General features: G+C 33.6%; 4 protein-coding genes across 21 annotated transcripts; 2 read left to right on the top strand and 2 right to left on the bottom strand.

Moving 5' to 3' along the window:
- Positions 1-1,854: 1,854 nt before the first annotated feature.
- On the top strand, positions 1,855-8,699 carry LOC111405117 (PHD finger protein ALFIN-LIKE 4-like). Of its 3 annotated transcripts, XM_023033845.1 has the most exons (6): positions 1,855-1,946; positions 2,135-2,241; positions 2,343-2,375; positions 7,055-7,283; positions 7,868-8,003; positions 8,262-8,699. In XM_023033845.1, exons 2-6 carry the CDS (start codon positions 2,148-2,150, stop codon positions 8,526-8,528), a joined length of 759 nt encoding a protein of 252 aa, XP_022889613.1. In that variant the 5' UTR covers positions 1,855-1,946; positions 2,135-2,147; the 3' UTR covers positions 8,529-8,699. The 3 variants fall into 3 exon arrangements, with proteins under 3 accessions (XP_022889613.1, XP_022889614.1, XP_022889612.1); XM_023033846.1 differs by lacking the exon at positions 1,855-1,946 and having other exon boundaries at positions 1,953-2,241; positions 8,265-8,699; XM_023033844.1 differs by lacking the exon at positions 1,855-1,946 and having other exon boundaries at positions 1,953-2,241.
- Positions 8,700-8,838: 139 nt separating this feature from the next.
- Positions 8,839-11,224, top strand: LOC111405119 (PHD finger protein ALFIN-LIKE 4-like). 2 transcript variants are annotated; one of them, XM_023033848.1, is made up of 3 exons: positions 8,839-9,622; positions 10,206-10,341; positions 10,603-11,224. In XM_023033848.1, the coding sequence occupies exons 1-3, from the start codon at positions 9,306-9,308 to the stop codon at positions 10,864-10,866; spliced, it is 717 nt and encodes a 238-aa protein (XP_022889616.1). In that variant the 5' UTR covers positions 8,839-9,305; the 3' UTR covers positions 10,867-11,224. The 2 variants fall into 2 exon arrangements, with proteins under 2 accessions (XP_022889616.1, XP_022889615.1); XM_023033847.1 differs by having other exon boundaries at positions 9,127-9,622; positions 10,600-11,224.
- A 179-nt stretch (positions 11,225-11,403) lies between these two features.
- Positions 11,404-14,545, bottom strand: LOC111405120 (60S ribosomal protein L18a-like protein). 13 transcript variants are annotated; one of them, XM_023033855.1, is made up of 6 exons: positions 14,416-14,529; positions 13,973-14,047; positions 13,209-13,284; positions 12,738-12,864; positions 12,547-12,664; positions 12,311-12,411 (listed from the first exon to the last, which is right to left on the bottom strand). In XM_023033855.1, exons 3-6 carry the CDS (start codon positions 13,216-13,218, stop codon positions 12,340-12,342), a joined length of 327 nt encoding a protein of 108 aa, XP_022889623.1. In that variant the 5' UTR covers positions 13,219-13,284; positions 13,973-14,047; positions 14,416-14,529; the 3' UTR covers positions 12,311-12,339. The 13 variants fall into 13 exon arrangements, 12 of the variants coding, with proteins under 12 accessions (XP_022889628.1, XP_022889626.1, XP_022889629.1 ...); XM_023033853.1 differs by having other exon boundaries at positions 13,978-14,047; XM_023033860.1 differs by lacking the exons at positions 12,311-12,411; positions 13,973-14,047 and adding an exon at positions 11,404-11,969 and having other exon boundaries at positions 14,416-14,541.
- Positions 14,546-15,607: 1,062 nt separating this feature from the next.
- Positions 15,608-19,117, bottom strand: LOC111405116 (uncharacterized methyltransferase C3H7.11-like). Of its 3 annotated transcripts, XR_002704729.1 has the most exons (10): positions 18,739-19,108; positions 18,524-18,613; positions 18,103-18,207; positions 17,763-17,870; positions 17,362-17,433; positions 17,199-17,249; positions 16,548-16,610; positions 16,334-16,458; positions 15,961-16,068; positions 15,608-15,872 (listed from the first exon to the last, which is right to left on the bottom strand). XR_002704729.1 is itself a non-coding variant. In XM_023033842.1 (9 exons), exons 1-9 carry the CDS (start codon positions 19,057-19,059, stop codon positions 16,035-16,037), a joined length of 969 nt encoding a protein of 322 aa, XP_022889610.1. In that variant the 5' UTR covers positions 19,060-19,109; the 3' UTR covers positions 15,608-16,034. The 3 variants fall into 3 exon arrangements, 2 of the variants coding, with proteins under 2 accessions (XP_022889610.1, XP_022889611.1); XM_023033842.1 differs by having other exon boundaries at positions 15,608-16,068; positions 18,739-19,109; XM_023033843.1 differs by lacking the exon at positions 15,608-15,872 and having other exon boundaries at positions 15,964-16,072; positions 18,739-19,117.
- Positions 19,118-19,790: the final 673 nt, after the last annotated feature.

Raw genomic sequence — 19,790 nt, 5'->3', positions numbered from 1 at the left:
AACAATAACTAAGGCTAAACAATGAAATCGCAATATCGTATACCAGAGCTTAAATCATTTTTTCGAAGTCATTGGTTTAGACTTTGGGTACATGTGAATTTGTCAACATTTTTAGTTTTAAACTGAATCAAACCAAACACCTTCAAAGTAGTTTGATTTAGGTTTCAAAATTTGTAAACCGTTTCAAACAGTAAAATCGTTACGAAAAAAATCTAAGCATAAATTCAACCTAAGACTAAACATTGCACAATTTAAAAGATATCTTCACGTTAGATCCAACTCAACTAGGCAGTTATTAATTAAACCATACACAACTACCCATTAATCATCACAAATGCAAAGCCTTCAAATTGACTAAAGTGTTGAACGACTATTGCTAAAACATATTCATCGATCGTCCATTACAATTGAGTACACAAATAAAATTTAGATTTGAATTCAAATTCACACTATTTGTTTTTCTTTTACTAACAATTTTTTTTAAAAAAAATTTCGAGTCAATTTTCAAGTCAGTTTACCCAATTTTTCATATTTTTGGTGATTATTTGCTATATTTATTGATAGTTGTGTTATTTTGTTCTAATTTGTGTCGGATATCCCTTATTTTGCTAAAATTCGAATGCCACAAAAATCGCATATTGAACTTTCAAAAGCTTAAAATTTATTAAATGATATCATGAAATTGTAAAAGTAAATACATAAAATTTTGACGTCAACATAAAATAAAATACTAGAAGTTTATCAATCTGTATATCAAACCAAAATTAAATAAGTTCTTAAAAAATATAAGTTTGGTGAGTTTCTTTCACTTGCCAATTTGTCAGCCATTTCATGCCTTTATTGTCATGAACCATCAATTTCTTGAAAGGGGATAAAGGGAGGTGTGACACAAAATCATAACAAGCACATAATTACATGGATTGATATTTGTACAGAATTTAAGAAACTTTATACATAAGCAAATATGTAGCGAGATATGAAAATCTATACCAAATATAGGTTATATGAAACTTTCATATGTAACATTACTATACTCCGGTCCAAACATAGAACATACATAAAAGATCTCATAATCAATGTTCCAAAAATCTAACGTGCATATATAATTTCATAAAAAAATACTTATACACTTACCATATCTTATGATAATGATGAGAAAAATAATAAAATATTTCGGATTTCAACTCTTGACCCATGTACTAAATAATATACTATATTTGTATTTTTGTGCATTTCACGAAGAAATGAATGTACTTGAAACTATGTTGCCTATTTATAGAGGTTATCATGCTTTGAAAGTTCTAATTCAATTGAACTTTGAATCTCAAAAATGAAAAAATCTTATTATTATCTCACGAGTTAATGTAGAGCTAATGACTCTTACAAAATCTATCCGCGATTACTAATATTGAGACTATATGGGGCCAATTATGTGAATCGTTAATCGTAGATAATCCTCACAACAGAAATATTAAGCACACATCAGCATATATATAGAATTGGATAGTAATCGAGAGGTGTACCTTTTTAAAGAAATGTTCATACTGATGTCTATTGAAGTGATTAGATTAGTCTTTTCGAGTAAACTCATTCAATATCATTTGCATTAATTTTTAGCTATTTGGCTCCAGATCACAATGATATACACGCAATACATATATAGGATAGCTATTAAGGAATTCCGAGGAATTATTCTTGGTGTGAGGAATTATACTTGATGTACAGATAGAGGTTCTAAAGAATTATTCTTGTTGTGAGTAGTCTGTATGGGGTTCTATGAACCCCTATCCTTATCACAAAGAATAATTCAATTTTCAAACTCGACAACTAATGGGCTTGACTCTTTTTTTGTACGAGCATACCTTTTTGTTGTACGAGCATCGAGCAAAAGTGTAGTTTCATGTGCACACATGTATGAATGCAAAATCACACTTGCAACTGCGTGGGTGGGTTATCGGACTCTATAAAAATTCTTGTTTCGGATCTCTTTCTATCTTCGAAAGTTTATCTTCGTTCTGTCACTACATAACCCGACAATTCCATCTGTTAAAACCCTCATTTTCCCTCTCATCACTTATATTTTAATTTACTTCGTGCCTTTTGCTGACCTTTTCCAATTATTCTTTTTCTGAAGTTGAAATTGAAAAATGGAGGGAGGACAGTTTAATCCTCGTACGGTTGAAGAAGTTTTCGGAGATTTCAAGGGTCGTCGTAATGGCCTTATCAAAGCTCTAACCACAGGTTTTTACTCCTTTTTTTTTCATGTTTCAGTTTTTGCTTTGTCTTTGTTTTTCTTTTGTTTTAATCGTCCTGATTTTATTGTTTTGCTTTTTCTGTTGCAGAAGTTGAAGACTTTTACCAGCAGTGCGATCCTGGTTAGGGTTTTTCCTGTTTGAATTCTTGAATTGTCTGTCTCTGTATTTTTTGGACTCTCTGTATTTTTTTTTATTTTTTTTTTCAAAATTTGTTTAACGAAGTGTGCAATTGGGTATGCATTAAAGGTATAGATTTTCTGATCTTCAGAGTTTTTGTCTTGCTAATTCGTTTGCTTGTTTTGATTTGATTTTTCTCATTTTATTTGATGAAATTGAAACCATAATTTGTGATTTTAGGTTTGTTAAATATATGATGCACTGGGGATGTAACATATTAGTTAGGTGATCAAGGACTACTATATTTGCGGCACTCCATCACACTTCTGCCATAAAAGCATACGAGTAGATGGCGTGTCAATTTTTAACGGTTTGTTTGAAAAGTCAAAGTTGCACGCGTTGTGTGGACTGCAATTATAGGTTTTTCATGATTATGGTCGCATCTTTTGTCTACAACTTCTAATATTTTTTTGGAAGTATTTGGTTCCAAAATAAATGCGAGTTACGGGTGCAGAGTATGCATCTATGTTTTAAATTTTATTAAATAGTCTAAACTATTTTTGGGAACATGACTGATTTTGGTGATTCTTTACTGAAATAGTGAGCTACTATTATGATCTTTACTAATTTTCTTGTAATTTGTAACCAATGCGTTGTAAGTATAACTTCTAGCTTTTATTTGAATTTCAGTTCTTTAACTGTTTTGGGCAAAACAATCGTGTGCAACGCAATACGCTTTGGATTTTTTCATTTATGCTTGCAATTGTGGTTCTAGTACTGTTGAGTATAATGTCCACGATAAATGAAGATTTAGCAGTTTGGGTGGGTAACCAAGGATTATCGTTGTAACATCCCAAGTTCTTGAAAAGGACTAAGTGTTACTTAATCAGAAAATAACATATTAAACACAGAAAAAAATATAACATTCATTTATTTATCAATAAAAAATGTCTTTCAAGATAAAATAAAATAAAAAGAACATTTATTCCAAAACAATAACCAATTATTTAAAAATCTTTTGAGAATATGAATTCCCCTTTTTAAAATAAAAAGATTCTGCCACCACCAATAGATTTCCAGCTCCAAACTCCTGATCTCTAATTACCTGAAGGGAGGGGGGCGGGGGGGAGGGGCTTAAAGGGTGAGATTTAAGAAAATCTCAATAAGTGTGTGCAGTGAACAAGTAATTTGCATTTAAACTAAGGAAAACGGGATTTCATATCATACATATAGGAGACACATGAACTACTCCGAACATAGGTGGTAGTAATGCCTATGCGTAGCACTACTAAACTCTGACCCTCTTATCATAAACATATATGGCCTATAAAACGAATTTCAAAATTTAAAGTACAAAGTACAAGGTCACATAAACCACATACAACATCACTTACCTTGTAATTTGAATGGAATTTGATAAAATGAGTGTGAAGTATTTGACTATTAAGGGCCCACTTATGAATTCTTGTGTGTAGGACAAATGAAATGACTTTTGTTGTGTGAGAAAGGTGAATGCCGTGAGTGTATGTGTGAAAATAATTTAATATTGTCATGGATGGAATAATGGAATCTTTCCTTCTGTGAAAATGGAATTTTTCTTATTGGCTCCATGTTTATGGCATTTATGATTATTCTTACTATAATCTTGCACATTTAACATATATACATACATATAATTATGGTAATTACCTAAACTATTTTAGTTATACACACACACACACACACACACATAGTAATTACCTAATCTAATTCATTATTCCAAAAACCAATTGATTTTCTAATTAAGCATATGATTAATATAAAGAATATAATTATGGTGGCAATCAAAGGCTTGAAAAAAGAAAGTGATCCTAGAAAAATTCAATTATGTCCGTGACTATGAATAGTCCACGATTTGATCCCTAAATTACATAAACCAAACAATTTGGTCCTTAGATATTCAACTTCTCACTATAAGGTCCTAATTTCTAATATTAACGAGTATAACGAATTTTCGGGGTGTTACAGAAATAGAACCCTATCAATAGTCTTGCTTTAAATGGCAGACTCCCGGCCGTTGACTATTGTACCATCAAATGTCTCTCTGTAGAGTTGGATGTAATTGCTGGTGTGGTCTGCATTTATCATATCATTTGTAACTTCTAATATGTTTCTGTATTTGGATTTTTTATTTTTTTGGTTTTATTAAATGCCAAGTGGTGCAAATTATGTTTTCTCTCCGTTCCTGCAAAATTTCTCATCATAGAGACATTTTTTGTTTGGTTTAATGATTATAGCATAACAAAGCACTTCTTATTGTCTTTTAGTAGTAGTGAAAATAGAAATAAGATACTGACGCTAATGATTGTTTGAAGTGTTTGTCTGTAGATGATTAACGCTTGCTTAATTTTACCCCCTACAGCTACGTGACAAACACGTGCAATTTATCATGCACTTATTTTCTTGAATCTGACATTCATTTGTCAATAGCTTTAGATAGCCTGGTTGTGTGCCACAATGGGTGAGCATCATACCAAAAACAAGTCATTTATGGATATTATTAGGAGGGACGTGTAGATCCAATCTAGTCTCACTTTAGCTCCACAAAATTGGAATAAGATATATGTTTACCACATGTAATTAAATAAAAAACAACTTCACCTTCAACAAGTATAGGTGCATAGCTATCGTCAACACGTGCCGTATGGTGTTAGGTTAATTCCTACAACGAGCGCAACCGAAATGAAGGGAACAAAACGGGAACAAGAGAGATCCATCGAAGATCTCCCCTACCTCCTTTATCACCAAGCGATCCCTTCTTTGTTTTTCTGATTTGAGGGAAAAATGTTTGTTGGGTTTTAAAGAATTAGAGTTCTAATGGGAGCAAGAATTTTTAGGAACATTTCGTTTCTAAGCAGAAGAGCTGTTAGCGGGGAAGAAGGACCCACATGAAATGGATGGGAAGATCGAAAGGTTGGAAGAAGAAAGGAAAATACGGCTAATTTGAATTGAATTTTGAGAGACTACTAATTCGAGGGGAAAAGGCCCGTTGGGTTCTTCATGATAACTTGTATGCTATTCTATATCTCCATGAATCTAGGAACTTTTTCTTGCATTGTATGAAAGCCCGTATCTATAAGGGTCCGTTTGATTGCAAATATGGAATTTGGGTTGGAAAGAAAACGAATTCCAGTGAATTGAATTGCCTAGAAATTGTTTTCTTGGGAATCATAAATTATTGTGTTTGATTGGTATAATTTTTCATGTGAAAAATGCTGAAATAAAAGTGTTTTTTTGTGTTCATTTGACTTTGTTTTACATGAAAATTTTTCAATTAAAGAAATAGATTTTACTAGTATTGGGGATAAAATTTGTTTCCATTATAAAAAAATAAAAAATCAAGAAAATCATTTATCTTATGATGTTCTTTTGGCTTTCTTTTACATGAAAATTGCCAATTAAAGGAAAATATTTTTTTACAATAATTCTTAAAATTTGTTTCAATTTTCAACAAAATAAATAAACGCGAAAAAAAAATGCTACAGTAAACCGAAAAATGAATTCTCACCATTTTGATGAGAATTCATTTTCCTCCAAAACATGGAAAATGTCTACGTGGCATGAAAATGTGGAAAATGAATTCCAAGGGAATTTTTGCCAATCAAACACCCAAAAAATGGAAAGTTGAAATTCGAATTCCATTTGCTATGGAATTTCCTTCCTATCAAACACACCCTAATTATGATTTATGTATGGACAATTCCTCAATATCTGGATTTTTTATGGGCCTGGCAAAAGAAAATTTGGGATAGGATCCTATCCTACGAACGAGATTAAATTCATTCTGTAAGGTATAACTAAAAAAAGAGGAAGAAGGTGAACTACTAGAAAAGTTCCCACTGCTACCATGCTTGGATGGACATTTAATACATGTTAGAAAGGGATCCTACATGAACCTCTTCTCTTCATCTGAAACCCAATACATTCTTTTTGGTGTCATGTTCATTCATCTTCCGTCTTCTTCATTCATATTCTATGGGGTCTGGTTTCTGAGATATGCATTTCTCTACCTGAAACATTATTTTAAGGTTTTTTAGATTAATTCGTAGCAATTTATTTTTTTAAAAATTTTTTTTTTTTTATCAAGGATTCAAGATAATGATTTCTCTTTATGGATATATTTCCATTTTTAAGGTTTCTAGTATTTCTTCCCTTTAATCTTTCCCAAGCCACTGCAGAATACAATGTATTCTTCTGGTGAAAAATTATTAACAAAGGCTTGAAGGTTAAAAGTAAACCATCTCCAAGCAAATAAGTATCTAATGGAAAATTTATATTTTAGAAAATTGGTAAACTTGATATCCAGTCTCAGTTTAGTCATTATCCATTTTTTGTTGTGCCATTCACATTATAAGATTCCTATAAGATATTTTCCCATTGCTTTGCATTCAACTAATATCTGTTATGATGTTGCAACATCCATGTTTAGCATTATGGTATTCACATTTGCCAAAGTATACTTGCATGGTGATTTTATTGTAAATTCATTTGTTCCTCTATCTGTCACACAAGTGCTGGTGAGTTATGTTGTCGTAGTCCTTTCCACTTGTAAACTATGTTATGTTTTGCAAACTGTCATCTTTTCTTTTTTTCCACCCATGCTATTATTATTTTTAAGTACGTGTGCTGCTTGTGCTTTATAGAGAAGGAGAATTTGTGCTTGTATGGACTTCCTAGTGAGCAGTGGGAGGTCAATTTGCCTGCTGAAGAAGTACCTCCAGAACTCCCTGAGCCTGCTCTAGGGATCAATTTTGCTAGAGACGGGATGCAAGAGAAGGATTGGTTATCTCTGGTTGCTGTTCACAGTGATGCCTGGTTGCTTGCTGTTGCCTTTTATTTTGGATCTAGATTTGGTTACGATAAAGCTGACAGGTATATATTAAATGCCGTCTTTATTTCGAAAATATTTGGCTTAGTTTAAAAAGTTATACATAATTAACCTTTAAAATAAATATTTTTGTTATTGATGAGACTTGTAAATAAGCAAGTTACTTATTTTGAGATCAAAGTAAAGCTACTTTTAAAAAAAAAAAAAAAAAGTAACTTTTTTCTATTTAAGTAAGTTATCTAAACATGTTTCGTAAAACTGTACCTTGTTTTATGCTCAGCCAAACATGTTCATGGTTTGAACTTCTAAACACAGCTAGATTCTGTTTGTGCGTTATGCGTTGGCTCCTCAAGTTCAAAATGTTTCCAAGTGTTGTATGAAAGATAGTTGTGTGGATGGAAATCATAAGGTTTATATAATTTTAGTTTTGAAAAAGGGTTGAGGGGATGAATAATTTCTCTGGGCATTAGACAGAGTCATCAAAGCATACACAGTTGATGCAAATGATTTTAGCCCTTTGACATACTGTTTAAGCATCTTCCTTATTACAATTGAATTTTAGTCAAAGATCATTGTTCTTTTTTCTCATTTTCCAATTATGAATCAAATTTGAAATTTTGTTTCCCAGGAAACGGCTTTTCAACATGATCAATGAACTCCCTACAGTATTTGAAGTTGTGACTGGTGCTGCAAAGAAACAACAGAAAGAGAAGTCTTCGGTCTCCAACCACAGTAGCAACAAATCAAAGTCAAACTCTAAGCCGGTAAGTGTGTTTCATGTGCAATACATCAGTCCCCAGGAAATGGTGTTTTTCACCTTTTATATAACAGACCTTGGTATATCTAATCGTAAAATGTAAGTGGATTTTAATGAGAAGCTGGCCAGGATAATTGCCCTTTTGTCAAAAAGTTATAGGAAAGGCTTAGCTAAACATGCTTTATATACGTATGTTATAAACATCCGTCCCCCCTCCCCTTCTTCTTGTTGATATAGTCACTTGGCATTATTTTATGACAAGCAGCAGGGATTGGAATCTCCGGAAAAATATCCAAAGTCACAGCCGAAGGATGAAGAAGAAGAAGTGTTTGATGAGGAAGAAGATGAAGAACATGGGGAAACACTCTGTGGCTCCTGTGGAGAAAACTATGCATCAGATGAATTTTGGATCTGCTGTGACATTTGTGAGAAGTGGTTCCATGGCAAGTGTGTGAAGATTACCCCTGCTAGGGCTGAGCATATCAAGCATTACAAGTGTCCTTCTTGCACCAACAAGAGAGCTCGACCCTGATGTAGAATATGGTCCTCAAACTCTGCTAACTGCTGTTGTTGATCAGGCCGCTCTCGTTTTTAATTGTCTATTTATCTTTAGCATTAACCTGTGATTTCGTGTTCATTATCAGGGGGTTCGTTCTTCGGAGTATAGTATTATTTCATTCTAGATTTCGCAAGTAGAGCCCCATGTTACGTCTTCTTCATTCATATTCTATGGGGTCTGGTTTCTGAGATATGCATTTCTCTACCTGAAACATTATTTTAAGGTTTTTTAGATTAATTCGTAGCAATTTATTTTTTTAAAAATTTTTTTTTTTTTATCAAGGATTCAAGATAATGATTTCTCTTTATGGATATATTTCCATTTTTAAGGTTTCTAGTATTTCTTCCCTTTAATCTTTCCCAAGCCACTGCAGAATACAATGTATTCTTCTGGTGAAAAATTATTAACAAAGGCTTGAAGGTTAAAAGTAAACCATCTCCAAGCAAATAAGTATCTAATGGAAAATTTATATTTTAGAAAATTGGTAAACTTGATATCCAGTCTCAGTTTAGTCATTATCCATTTTTTGTTGTGCCATTCACATTATAAGATCCCTATAAGATATTTTCCCATTGCTTTGCATTCAACTAATATCTGTTATGATGTTGCAACATCCATGTTTAGCATTATGGTATTCACATTTGCCAAAGTATACTTGCATGGTGATTTTATTGTAAATTCATTTGTTCCTCTATCTGTCACACAAGTGCTGGTGAGTTATGTTGTCGTAGTCCTTTCCACTTGTAAACTATGTTATGTTTTGCAAACTGTCATCTTTTCTTTTTTTCCACCCATGCTATTATTATTTTTAAGTACGTGTGCTGCTTGTGCTTTATAGAGAAGGAGAATTTGTGCTTGTATGGACTTCCTAGTGAGCAGTGGGAGGTCAATTTGCCTGCTGAAGAAGTACCTCCAGAACTCCCTGAGCCTGCTCTAGGGATCAATTTTGCTAGAGACGGGATGCAAGAGAAGGATTGGTTATCTCTGGTTGCTGTTCACAGTGATGCCTGGTTGCTTGCTGTTGCCTTTTATTTTGGATCTAGATTTGGTTTTGATAAAGCTGACAGGTATATATTAAATGCTGTCTTTATTTCGAAAATATTTGGTTTAGCTTAAAAAGTTATACATAATTAACCTTTAAACTAAATATTTTTGTTATTGATGAGAATTGTAAATAAGCAAGTTACTTATTTTGAGATCAAAGTAAAGCTACTTTTAAAAAAAAAAAAAAAAGTAACTTTTTTCTATTTAAGTAAGTTATCTAAACATGTTTCGTAAAACTGTACCTTGTTTTATGCTCAGCCAAACATGTTCATGGTTTGAACTTCTAAACACAGCTAGATTCTGTTTGTGCGATATGCGTTGGCTCCTCAAGTTCAAAATGTTTCCAAGTGTTGTATGAAAGATAGTTGTGTGGATGGAAATCAGGAGGTTTATATAATTTTAGTTTTGAAAAAGGGTTGAGGGGATGAATAATTTCTCTGGGCATTAGACAGAGTCATCAAAGCATACACAGTTGATGCAAATGATTTTAGCCCTTTGACATACTGTTTAAGCATCTTCCTTATTACAATTGAATTTTAGTCAAAGATCATTGTTCTTTTTTCTCATTTTCCAATTATGAATCAAATTTGAAATTTTGTTTCCCAGGAAACGGCTTTTCAACATGATCAATGAACTCCCTACAGTATTTGAAGTTGTGACTGGTGCTGCAAAGAAACAACAGAAAGAGAAGTCTTCGGTCTCCAACCACAGTAGCAACAAATCAAAGTCAAACTCTAAGCCGGTAAGTGTGTTTCATGTGCAATACATCAGTCCCCAGGAAATGGTGTTTTTCACCTTTTATATAACAGACCTTGGTATATCTAATCGTAAAATGTAAGTGGATTTTAATGAGAAGCTGGCCAGGATAATTGCCCTTTTGTCAAAAAGTTATAGGAAAGGCTTAGCTAAACATGCTTTATATACGTATGTTATAAACATCCGTCCCCCCTCCCCTTCTTCTTGTTGATATAGTCACTTGGCATTATTTTATGACAAGCAGCAGGGATTGGAATCTCCGGAAAAATATCCAAAGTCACAGCCGAAGGATGAAGAAGAAGAAGTGTTTGATGAGGAAGAAGATGAAGAACATGGGGAAACACTCTGTGGCTCCTGTGGAGAAAACTATGCATCAGATGAATTTTGGATCTGCTGTGACATTTGTGAGAAGTGGTTCCATGGCAAGTGTGTGAAGATTACCCCTGCTAGGGCTGAGCATATCAAGCATTACAAGTGTCCTTCTTGCACCAACAAGAGAGCTCGACCCTGATGTAGAATATGGTCCTCAAACTCTGCTAACTGCTGTTGTTGATCAGGCCGCTCTCGTTTTTAATTGTCTATTTATCTTTAGCATTAACCTGTGATTTCGTGTTCATTATCAGGGGGTTCGTTCTTCGGAGTATAGTATTATTTCATTCTAGATTTCGCAAGTAGAGCCCCATGTTACTTGGAATATCATGTTTTTTCTACCATTCAGTAGGAATTTCAGCTCTGTAATGTTCTGTGATCAAGACTAGTACTTCATTTCCGATTAGAATGTTGCTTATGAGGTCCCGTGAGGTGAACTAATATGTTTGTCAACAGTTACATGTGCCCAGAGAGAGTAATGAATTAACGTGCACCTGATAGATTGTTGACTTATGAATTGAAGAATCTCAGGTGCGTGTACAGACAAACTAACGTTACTAAAACATCAACATTCATTCAAATGCTCCTAAGGGGGATGAATCTATTCGAAATAAATGAAAATAGGGATTACATTATGTTGACATCCAAGGTTTGTCCACGACATGGGAGACCCAAAACAAACGTTTCAACAAGATTATTGAAGGAAATGGGTAATCTCTTGCACGAAGAAATAACTCGTGAAAGAAAATTAGCACAATCGACACATGATTATAACCTTCATAATGACCCATAACTTGAGAATCTTTCATTACAAATCAACACTCTAGAGGTGTAAACCAAGCCGTACCATATGTCAGTCTGTCTCCCTAGAACAAGACAAAACCACACGCCCAATGTCATGAGAGTATCTATTCAAGTTAGAAAATAAGAAAAAATGTTACTAGGGGAGAGGAGTTCAAACCCAACTCAAGTCTTAGTGGATCTACCTTACTTCCCTGGGGATATTGGGTAAACTAAAACACATATGTACTTAGTGATGCAGAAACCTCCCGGAGAATCATCAATTAGGAGTTTTGACTATAAAACTACATGAAAGATGGCCTAAAGTAGTTGCCATCTTTTGTAACTTGTAAATATTAGCATAAACACATTATTTTTTTAAGGATAACGCAGAAGTGCATCAATGAGCTTTTAGAAGACAACAACAGCAATCGTAATCACCACTGCCACAGTAAATATCAAAGCCTGCAAGATAAATCAGATTGTATGAAGCAAGATCCAAACTACACAACAATGTCATAGACAAGCAGTAATTCAAAATATAATTGGCAAATGGCAATTTTCCATTTATGAAAGAATCTAGCACAAAAGTTGCAACTTTTAAGCTTTACCAAACATGCTGATAATAGACTTACAGCAAGGTTAAAACAACAAAATATCTCAAATTGTCCAAACAAGATTAACACGACACCATTATCAGGGGGCTCCTCTACCATTGAACTAATAGCCCGCCATCAAAGCCTCCCACCAGAGACTCCATGCTAAATAGTTTTCCTATTGAAAATAAGATGTTTCCATAACTGTAAAAGGTGACAAAATTATAACTCTACAATGCTTAAGTAACAAAGAGAAAAAATAAAAAAATAAAAAAATTGGGCAAAGTATTTCCTTTTTTCTTTTTTCCACGCTGCACAACAATGAAAAAGAAGATGTCAAAGCTATCAGGATGGGCAGCATAGGATAGAGAGAGACTGGTGTGCTTACGTTAAATTTTTGCCTACTAATGACACCAAAAGTAAATAAGCATCAAGGGAGCACTTACAGCTATTACATTTGCAGAAAGCCCCATTCGTTCTCTAGGATCTTTGTGATAATACTTTCCGAAGTAAAGAATAGTGGCATAATACCACAACAAAGGGCATACAAACCCGAGTAGAAGACTGCAGAGAATACATACATGTGAAAAAGGGAAATAAATTGGAGTTGACGGCACATAAGGATTTCAAAACTCACAAAAACCATCCAATTCCACAGCCAAAGCAAGGGAGTGGTTTGTCATAGATGCCTAAATGATTGTCTTCCACACCTCTAATGGAAGCATAATCTTCATTCTGATGCTGATTGTCATCTTTTAGAAATCCTGTACTCATTAAAATTCCTTGAGCCACTTAGCTAGAAGGTAGAGCTTACAGCACAAAATTGACTACCAATTTGAAGGTAATCGTCATGAGAAAAAGAGATCTAAAAAGAAAAGGAAAATAGAATTTGTATAAACAAGCAACTATCTAAAAAATGTACTAAAAGGAAAAAAATATAATAACATAGAAAACACGGTTTGGAATGATGTTGTCGAAACAAGCCAGTTCCATTGATGTGGTGGTCACACTCGTAACAGAACTAACAATATAAATGCCCAATTTGCATAACAGAAAACATTCCAGGAGAGGAGGTTTAAAACACGAGTAATTGTACACGGTAACATACTTTGATCCATGTTTTCCGATATAATGAATTAGGTATGGAGCACGATGATATCCTTAATTTTCCTCCTCTCTAACTCCTGTAACAAATAGCATCAACCAAGCAGCCATCATATGTACTAAACTTCATAAAACATTTATCCAATGTTTGGAATGTTCAATTCTATCCAGTACAGCGTAACAAACATGTGATTAATAGTTCAAGAATTAGAAGAAAGCTAAGGCAAGCAATCAGTATACAAATCCATGTCCTATAGAAACTCGATTTCGGCATTTCCACAAGACGACATGCCTAATTTTTTTCTTGAAGATAGCGGTACATGAAACATATCAGATTCCTCGTAATGAGATTTTATTATCAGTGTGAATGAAAAATACATCAGTTAAATTCAACATGCATAAAACAGAATACCATTATGGCAAGCCTGGTCAGCCGATAATTCAGCAAGTGCACATAAAATCTACACATGAAAGGGCACTACAAACATGTCTTAAGAAATTAATCAATTGTTATGCCTGAAAAACGTTGATCAGATGGGCATATCTACTGAGAACAGTAAGTTAGTATCAGAAAGTACCTAAGGAAGAAAATTACAATGAAAACTTGTTTATTATTTTGTCCACTTCTATCAAGTTCCGTGCCAAAAGGCACTTGAAGTCCTTCCACAAAATTTCCACTATTCTTAAAAAGAAATAATTTTATTGGATACCCAAAAAACATAGACAATTTATTACTAAAAGAACTTCGACCAAAATTCCAGAAAAAACCTTACTGCAGATTAACACCAGATCAAATGTGATCGCTGCTTTACCATCATATATTTAATCCAGCTGCAGCTTTTTCTTTGGAAAAACACAAAAAGTAAGCAAAACTTCAGCCTACTCTGAGAGTATTCTGTTAAAAAATTTCTACAGCAATAAGAAAGATAAAACAGTTCAAAATTTTAACATGAATTGCACCGAAAATGGGAGGGAATCAGTAACAAGCCAAAAAAAACCAGTTCTTTGACATGTAATACTGATATATAAGAAATCTAAGAAGAAAAACCCTTGAAGAAAATAAGAAGAAAACGTAAATACTAAGCGGACCGTTTGAGAGAATATTTCTAACTAAAGCCAGATACTTACAAGTAAAGAAAAGAATGAAAAGGGTTTAAAACAATTAACAATTTGATGATTCTGGAGAAAAAAACATATATGTCATTTCTTACCCTGAACTGAAGAGATGAGTTACGGAGAAGATTAGTGTAAAAAAGGCAACTGGTACCTTTTTATACTCCGACGTTGCAAACGACAAGAAACCCAAGGAAATCTATGGTAAATTACTTTCCATTAGGGTCCCAACCTTGGGTTGAGTTGCACTCATTTTATCAAGTATTTATAATTGTGGCACTCCTGTGAAATTAATGGAAATCATTTTTACCCACAAGATGAGTTGAAGAAAGGAAACACGTTTCATGATCGTTGAGTAAGGGCCAGTTTGGAAGCGATTTTTTCACCAAAAAAATTGATTTTTTATCGTTATTTTACTATTTCAGTCGTCATATTTGACTTCTTCTCTCACAGGTGAACCCCACTTTTTTCAACGGTCAAAAAATCAATTCTCAAAATCACTCCCATACAGGCTCTAAATATGGAGTGTTCGAATTTATAAATGAAAGTTGAAATCATGTTCAATGTTATTTAAACATAACAAAAAAAATTGACATAAAATAAATTTAAAAGTACATAGGTTGGATGGACAACTTTTGTCGTAATGATTTTTTTAGGAACAATTTGTTTCAAATTAGTTTAGTTTTAATAGTACAAAATTAAGCCATTGTTTGGTATTTATTTAAATCAAATTTCAATTTAAATCTGATTATTATTAATCACATTTTTTATGAATCCTATAACCTTTCAACTACACATTTCAAATATTTCTATCAAAATCTACCAAAATTCTAATTTTAATCCCCACCAAATAAGGGATGAATCTTTTTCTTCTTTGATTTTAATTATTTTAATATTCATACATTGTGTATGTTAAACACATAAAATTAAATTTTTCGTATCAACAACCAAATAAATAATAAATTTTTTATTATAGTCAACTTTTATTATTAACTTTTTTTTTCAGTAAAATAAAAAATTAATTTTGAAAATGTTATTTAGCAAACATTAAGCACCTATAGCACTAGGGATGCTAAGCGCACTATATACATTGGTGTCACTATCACATTATCAAATAAATAAAATTTCATTGGACAACTTGACAACGAAGCAACTGCCACGTATAATGTGCAAAGCACTAAAAGACAATTTTCTTGACTGCATTACAAAATGTTTGAATGGAAACTATCATCAACAAGAAGATATTAATTAATGGAAGATTGAAAACAAGAATGCAAAAAACATAAGATCGATTACAATTTACACAAATATGATTATAAGTAAAATTATAATGTCAGTATAAACACACTTTTGGGTAATTTTAGAAAAGACAAAACAAACAAGAGAATTTGCATTATGAATTACAAAAAGAATTAGTCCATTCAAGGGTACAAATGACCACAAATAAAAGAACCATCTGAGGTTCGTTCACGCGAAACCGCAAAATGAGCCAATTCTAGGCATGTTCCAGGAGTAAGCACCTGAAAAAGCAGGCTCGTGTCGACGAAGACGACGACTAGGACAAAGGAAAAAATATCAATTATTTGTCAAATGATACATGGAGTGACGACCAAATAATGTAACAAATGACTACTTGTAATAACCTCGTGCTTTCAGTAGTTAGCTAGCTGCCAATCTGGTCTCCATTCATATAAGAACGGAATAAGGAAGCTTGTGATCATGGCTTGCTGAAAATGGCACGAATCCAACGGCTATCTTGCAATAGAGTACATAACATCACCGAAGGTGTAGCAAGGGGAAATGCTAAAATTTAATTTTGTGAGAAAAAGTGCAACTTTTTTGCCCCCAAACATATTAGTTATGCTTATTTTTTCTTAATTTTTAAGTTAAAAAATTTACTTATCAAAATAAGTAACATACTCATTTTCAACTTTGATGAATAAAACTTTATTTACTTATAAATAAAACTGGATATAACAACATACTGATCTCTAATGTCATAAGAAGTGGACATACCGCTGAACTGAAATATTATGAAAACGATTCTCCATTTGTCTGCAGTATGTGTTCATATCCACAATGTTAAAGCCAGCTCTTATGAACAAACTGGACAAGAAATCCTCGGAGAAATAAAACGAGCACTGTAAATTAAAGAAAACCATCAGAACTAAGGCTAATCAAGTAACTCAACAACATGAATTTCACAATCCAAAATCTGCCAAATACTTACCGTGCCATCCCCTCTAAAATAAAAATTATCACTGATCATCTGGTTCTTGTTCTCTAATTTCGCCTGAAAATTTTGCTCTTCAGATATATGCCAAGAAGGCATGAAGCTTGCTATTCAATAGCAAGTTTATATATACATATATAAGTAAATAATAACTGTTTTTACAAATCAAATTTAAAAATAAATAAGTTACTTTCCAAATAACTTTTTGCCTACTTAAAAAGGAAAAAATAACTTAGCCAAACATGCTCAATATGAAGCAAGACGGATAGAAAGAAAAGAAAGACGGGACAGACAAGAAATATGGATAACAGGATGCAATTAATAACGGATATCAACACGTCTTTTGCACTAGTTCTTCAAAAGAAATGGCCTTGAATCCATTGAATCTGGGATATTTGACAAATCAAAACAGTCCCTGGTAAAAATTTCACTTATCACTTTGAGAATTTTGTTGGCTAAGAATGTAATCAATTATGCATATCAAAGGATTTACTCTGGGATAAAGCATCATCTTAATTGCTTGGTCGAGAGGAAACATAGAACTACTATGAGAAGGTGAACACGAATTGGGAAAAAAGAAGTGCATCTGCTTTATTGTTTTTACATCTTAAGTCAACAAATGATCTGGACCTATGGGAAGGAACTAACTTGAGCAGAATCTCCAACAGCATAATCTCTGAAAAGAATGTGACCATTTGGCTGCAAATTAAGATATCCATGAGATGATAATTCCATGTAAATAGAACATCCAAGAAATGAAAGGAGAAAAGTAAAAAGAATAGTAGTAATGCAACTGAAAAATTAACACTACCTTTAGTACATCCTTAAGGTTTTGTACCACTGAAAGCATCTTATTCGGAGAAACTGCAGACAACATAAAAATCTGCAAAACCAGTTAACAAGTAGTTAGGCAACTGTTGAAGACAACATTTAAATTAACTATATATGGGCATCTATAATAGCTAAAGTTGTTAGATGAGATGCTTAGCACGGTATCAGAGCTAGGCAAAACAACTGATTCCCAGTTTTGCCGCCGTCCATTCAATAAAATTGTGCACGTGTCACACCTTTATCAAAAAAATAATTTTCATGACAATAATTCCATAATATTTCTTCCTGACATTTCCTTCATTGTCTGTGATTATTTCAATATCTGACATCCTCCAGATCTTTAACAATAACATTTACTCTTGTCCCATGAATTTAACTTACCAAGGTAACAACATCAACAGAGGATGGAAGAACTTTCTCAGTGAGGTCATCATTTGCAACATCACAGAGGAATACATTTATTTGGGCTTCACTGAAATTTGAATGCGACTGCAATCGATCAGACACCAAATGTTAAGCATGAAACTCCCATCAGCTGATAGACTGCAATAGCATAACTATTATTTGCATAAACTTAAAAATCACAAATCAATTGAAAAGCAGCAAGTGTACAAACACAAAAGTTCTCGTATCCTTGAAGCATCTTGATTTTTTCCATTTCCGCTTAAGGGGTTGTGAGATTATTAATCTCGAAGACAAGGTGGAAAAAAAGTTCACAAACCTTAACAAGAGTTACAGCCTGGAGGGAAAAATCACAAGCATGAACAAAGAGTTTAGGATATGCAGCAATGAGGGGAAAGAGACTGTTCCCAGCTCCACAGCCCACCTGAAATTCACTCAGCAACCAATTAAGAGCATGTTCAGTTAAGGTTAAAAAAGTAAAATACTAAAAGTATTTTTCCCAAAATAAGTAAAGACTATTTTGAAACGTAAGTTTTTGAAATGAGAATCTTTAAAAATAAAAAATAAAAAAATGTAACAAATATCAAACGTGTTCAGACAAAAAATTTACTCAAAAGTAGCTCTAAGCTTATTCAAACATATCGCAATATTTCAGTGGCACATTATGTCAAACACTACAGCTACCGTCTACAGTAACTTGTACCAGCGTATCGTTTAATATGTAAAATAACCATCTTCACCTCTAAAAGAACCTTCGCATTAACATCATCATCCGTAACCGAAAAATAATTGCCCCAGTCCTTCTCCAGGTAGTGCCTGTTCTTGAAAAACTGCGTTGCAATTTCGAAAACAATTTCAGCTTGAATATCGAGCTATAAGTTATAAAAAAAAAAAAATTTAAAAAAAAAAGAGGGGCTGCCAATTAGCTTCAAGTGAGACCGAAAAATCAAGAAACCTTGTTCTTATGGCGCTTGTAGAACTTGTCCCAGTAATTAGCCGACTTCCTGCAGAAATAGTGTTCATTGGTATCGTTATCATATTTAGCGGAGGCTAATGAACCAGCTCGAATGATAGGAATTTGGGGGCAGTTTCTCCGATCACCGGCTACTGTTGGAATTGCGCCCTTGATAAAAATTGAAGATGATAACATTTCAATCGCGGGAACACGGCGGCACACCGTGTTGATTGTTGTTTTCGAATTTGTTGTACCCAACAGATTTTCCATAACTTGCCAAACCAGATGAACAATTTCAAAACAGTAAAAATAGAATATCATTTCAGAAAATGAATTGCACAAAATAAAATAGAAGCACGAAGAAGTCCAGAATTCGGAATGAGGAAGATCGAGTTGAGAACTAGGCTCTTTGTCCTTAAAACGTTTTTACCCCGTCGGACGGTGCTTACGGTATGTGGTAAAGCGTCTCCTAAGATACAACGATCAGATACTTGTAGAAGCAGCACTTCGACTGCAATACAACGAACCAGAACGGAAGTACTCTCTGTAGACTATTGCAAAGAAGAAGAGTATGTATGCAGAATGATTTCGTGATATTTCTGTGTGTGTTTTAAAATTGAAAACATGAGGACTATTCAAATAGAGGAGAGAGTTGACGGTTGAGCAGTTTTCATCCACCACTCACGTCCACTTAACGCACAGTTTTAGCAAACTGATGGGTCGGTTAATAAACTATCAAAGGGATGGAATTAATTGAATTTAAAATAAAACCAAAAAAAAAATTTTAATTAATATTAACACAGACCCATACCCACATCCACTACTCGACCCGGCCGGCCGATCGGACGGTGGCACGCACGCGTGTGGCCTTTGGATTAGTCTAAACATTGTCTAAGACTCCCCCCTTTCAAATACTATTGGTATCCCTTGGGGCCCAAACCCATATCCAAACTTGAAATTTATTAAGTGGTTCAAGGTTGTGTTTGCAACCTATGTGGGATTGGAATATTTTTCCAATTCTTTCGCATTTATTCCTCTTATTTATTAACCAA

The sequence above is a fragment of the Olea europaea genome, chromosome 12 (assembly GCF_002742605.1).
Source record: "Olea europaea var. sylvestris chromosome 12, O_europaea_v1, whole genome shotgun sequence".
Classification (NCBI taxonomy): domain Eukaryota; kingdom Viridiplantae; phylum Streptophyta; class Magnoliopsida; order Lamiales; family Oleaceae; genus Olea; species Olea europaea.
Note: the sequence above shows the minus strand (reverse complement) of the source record. Positions and strands in the feature narration are given on the sequence as shown.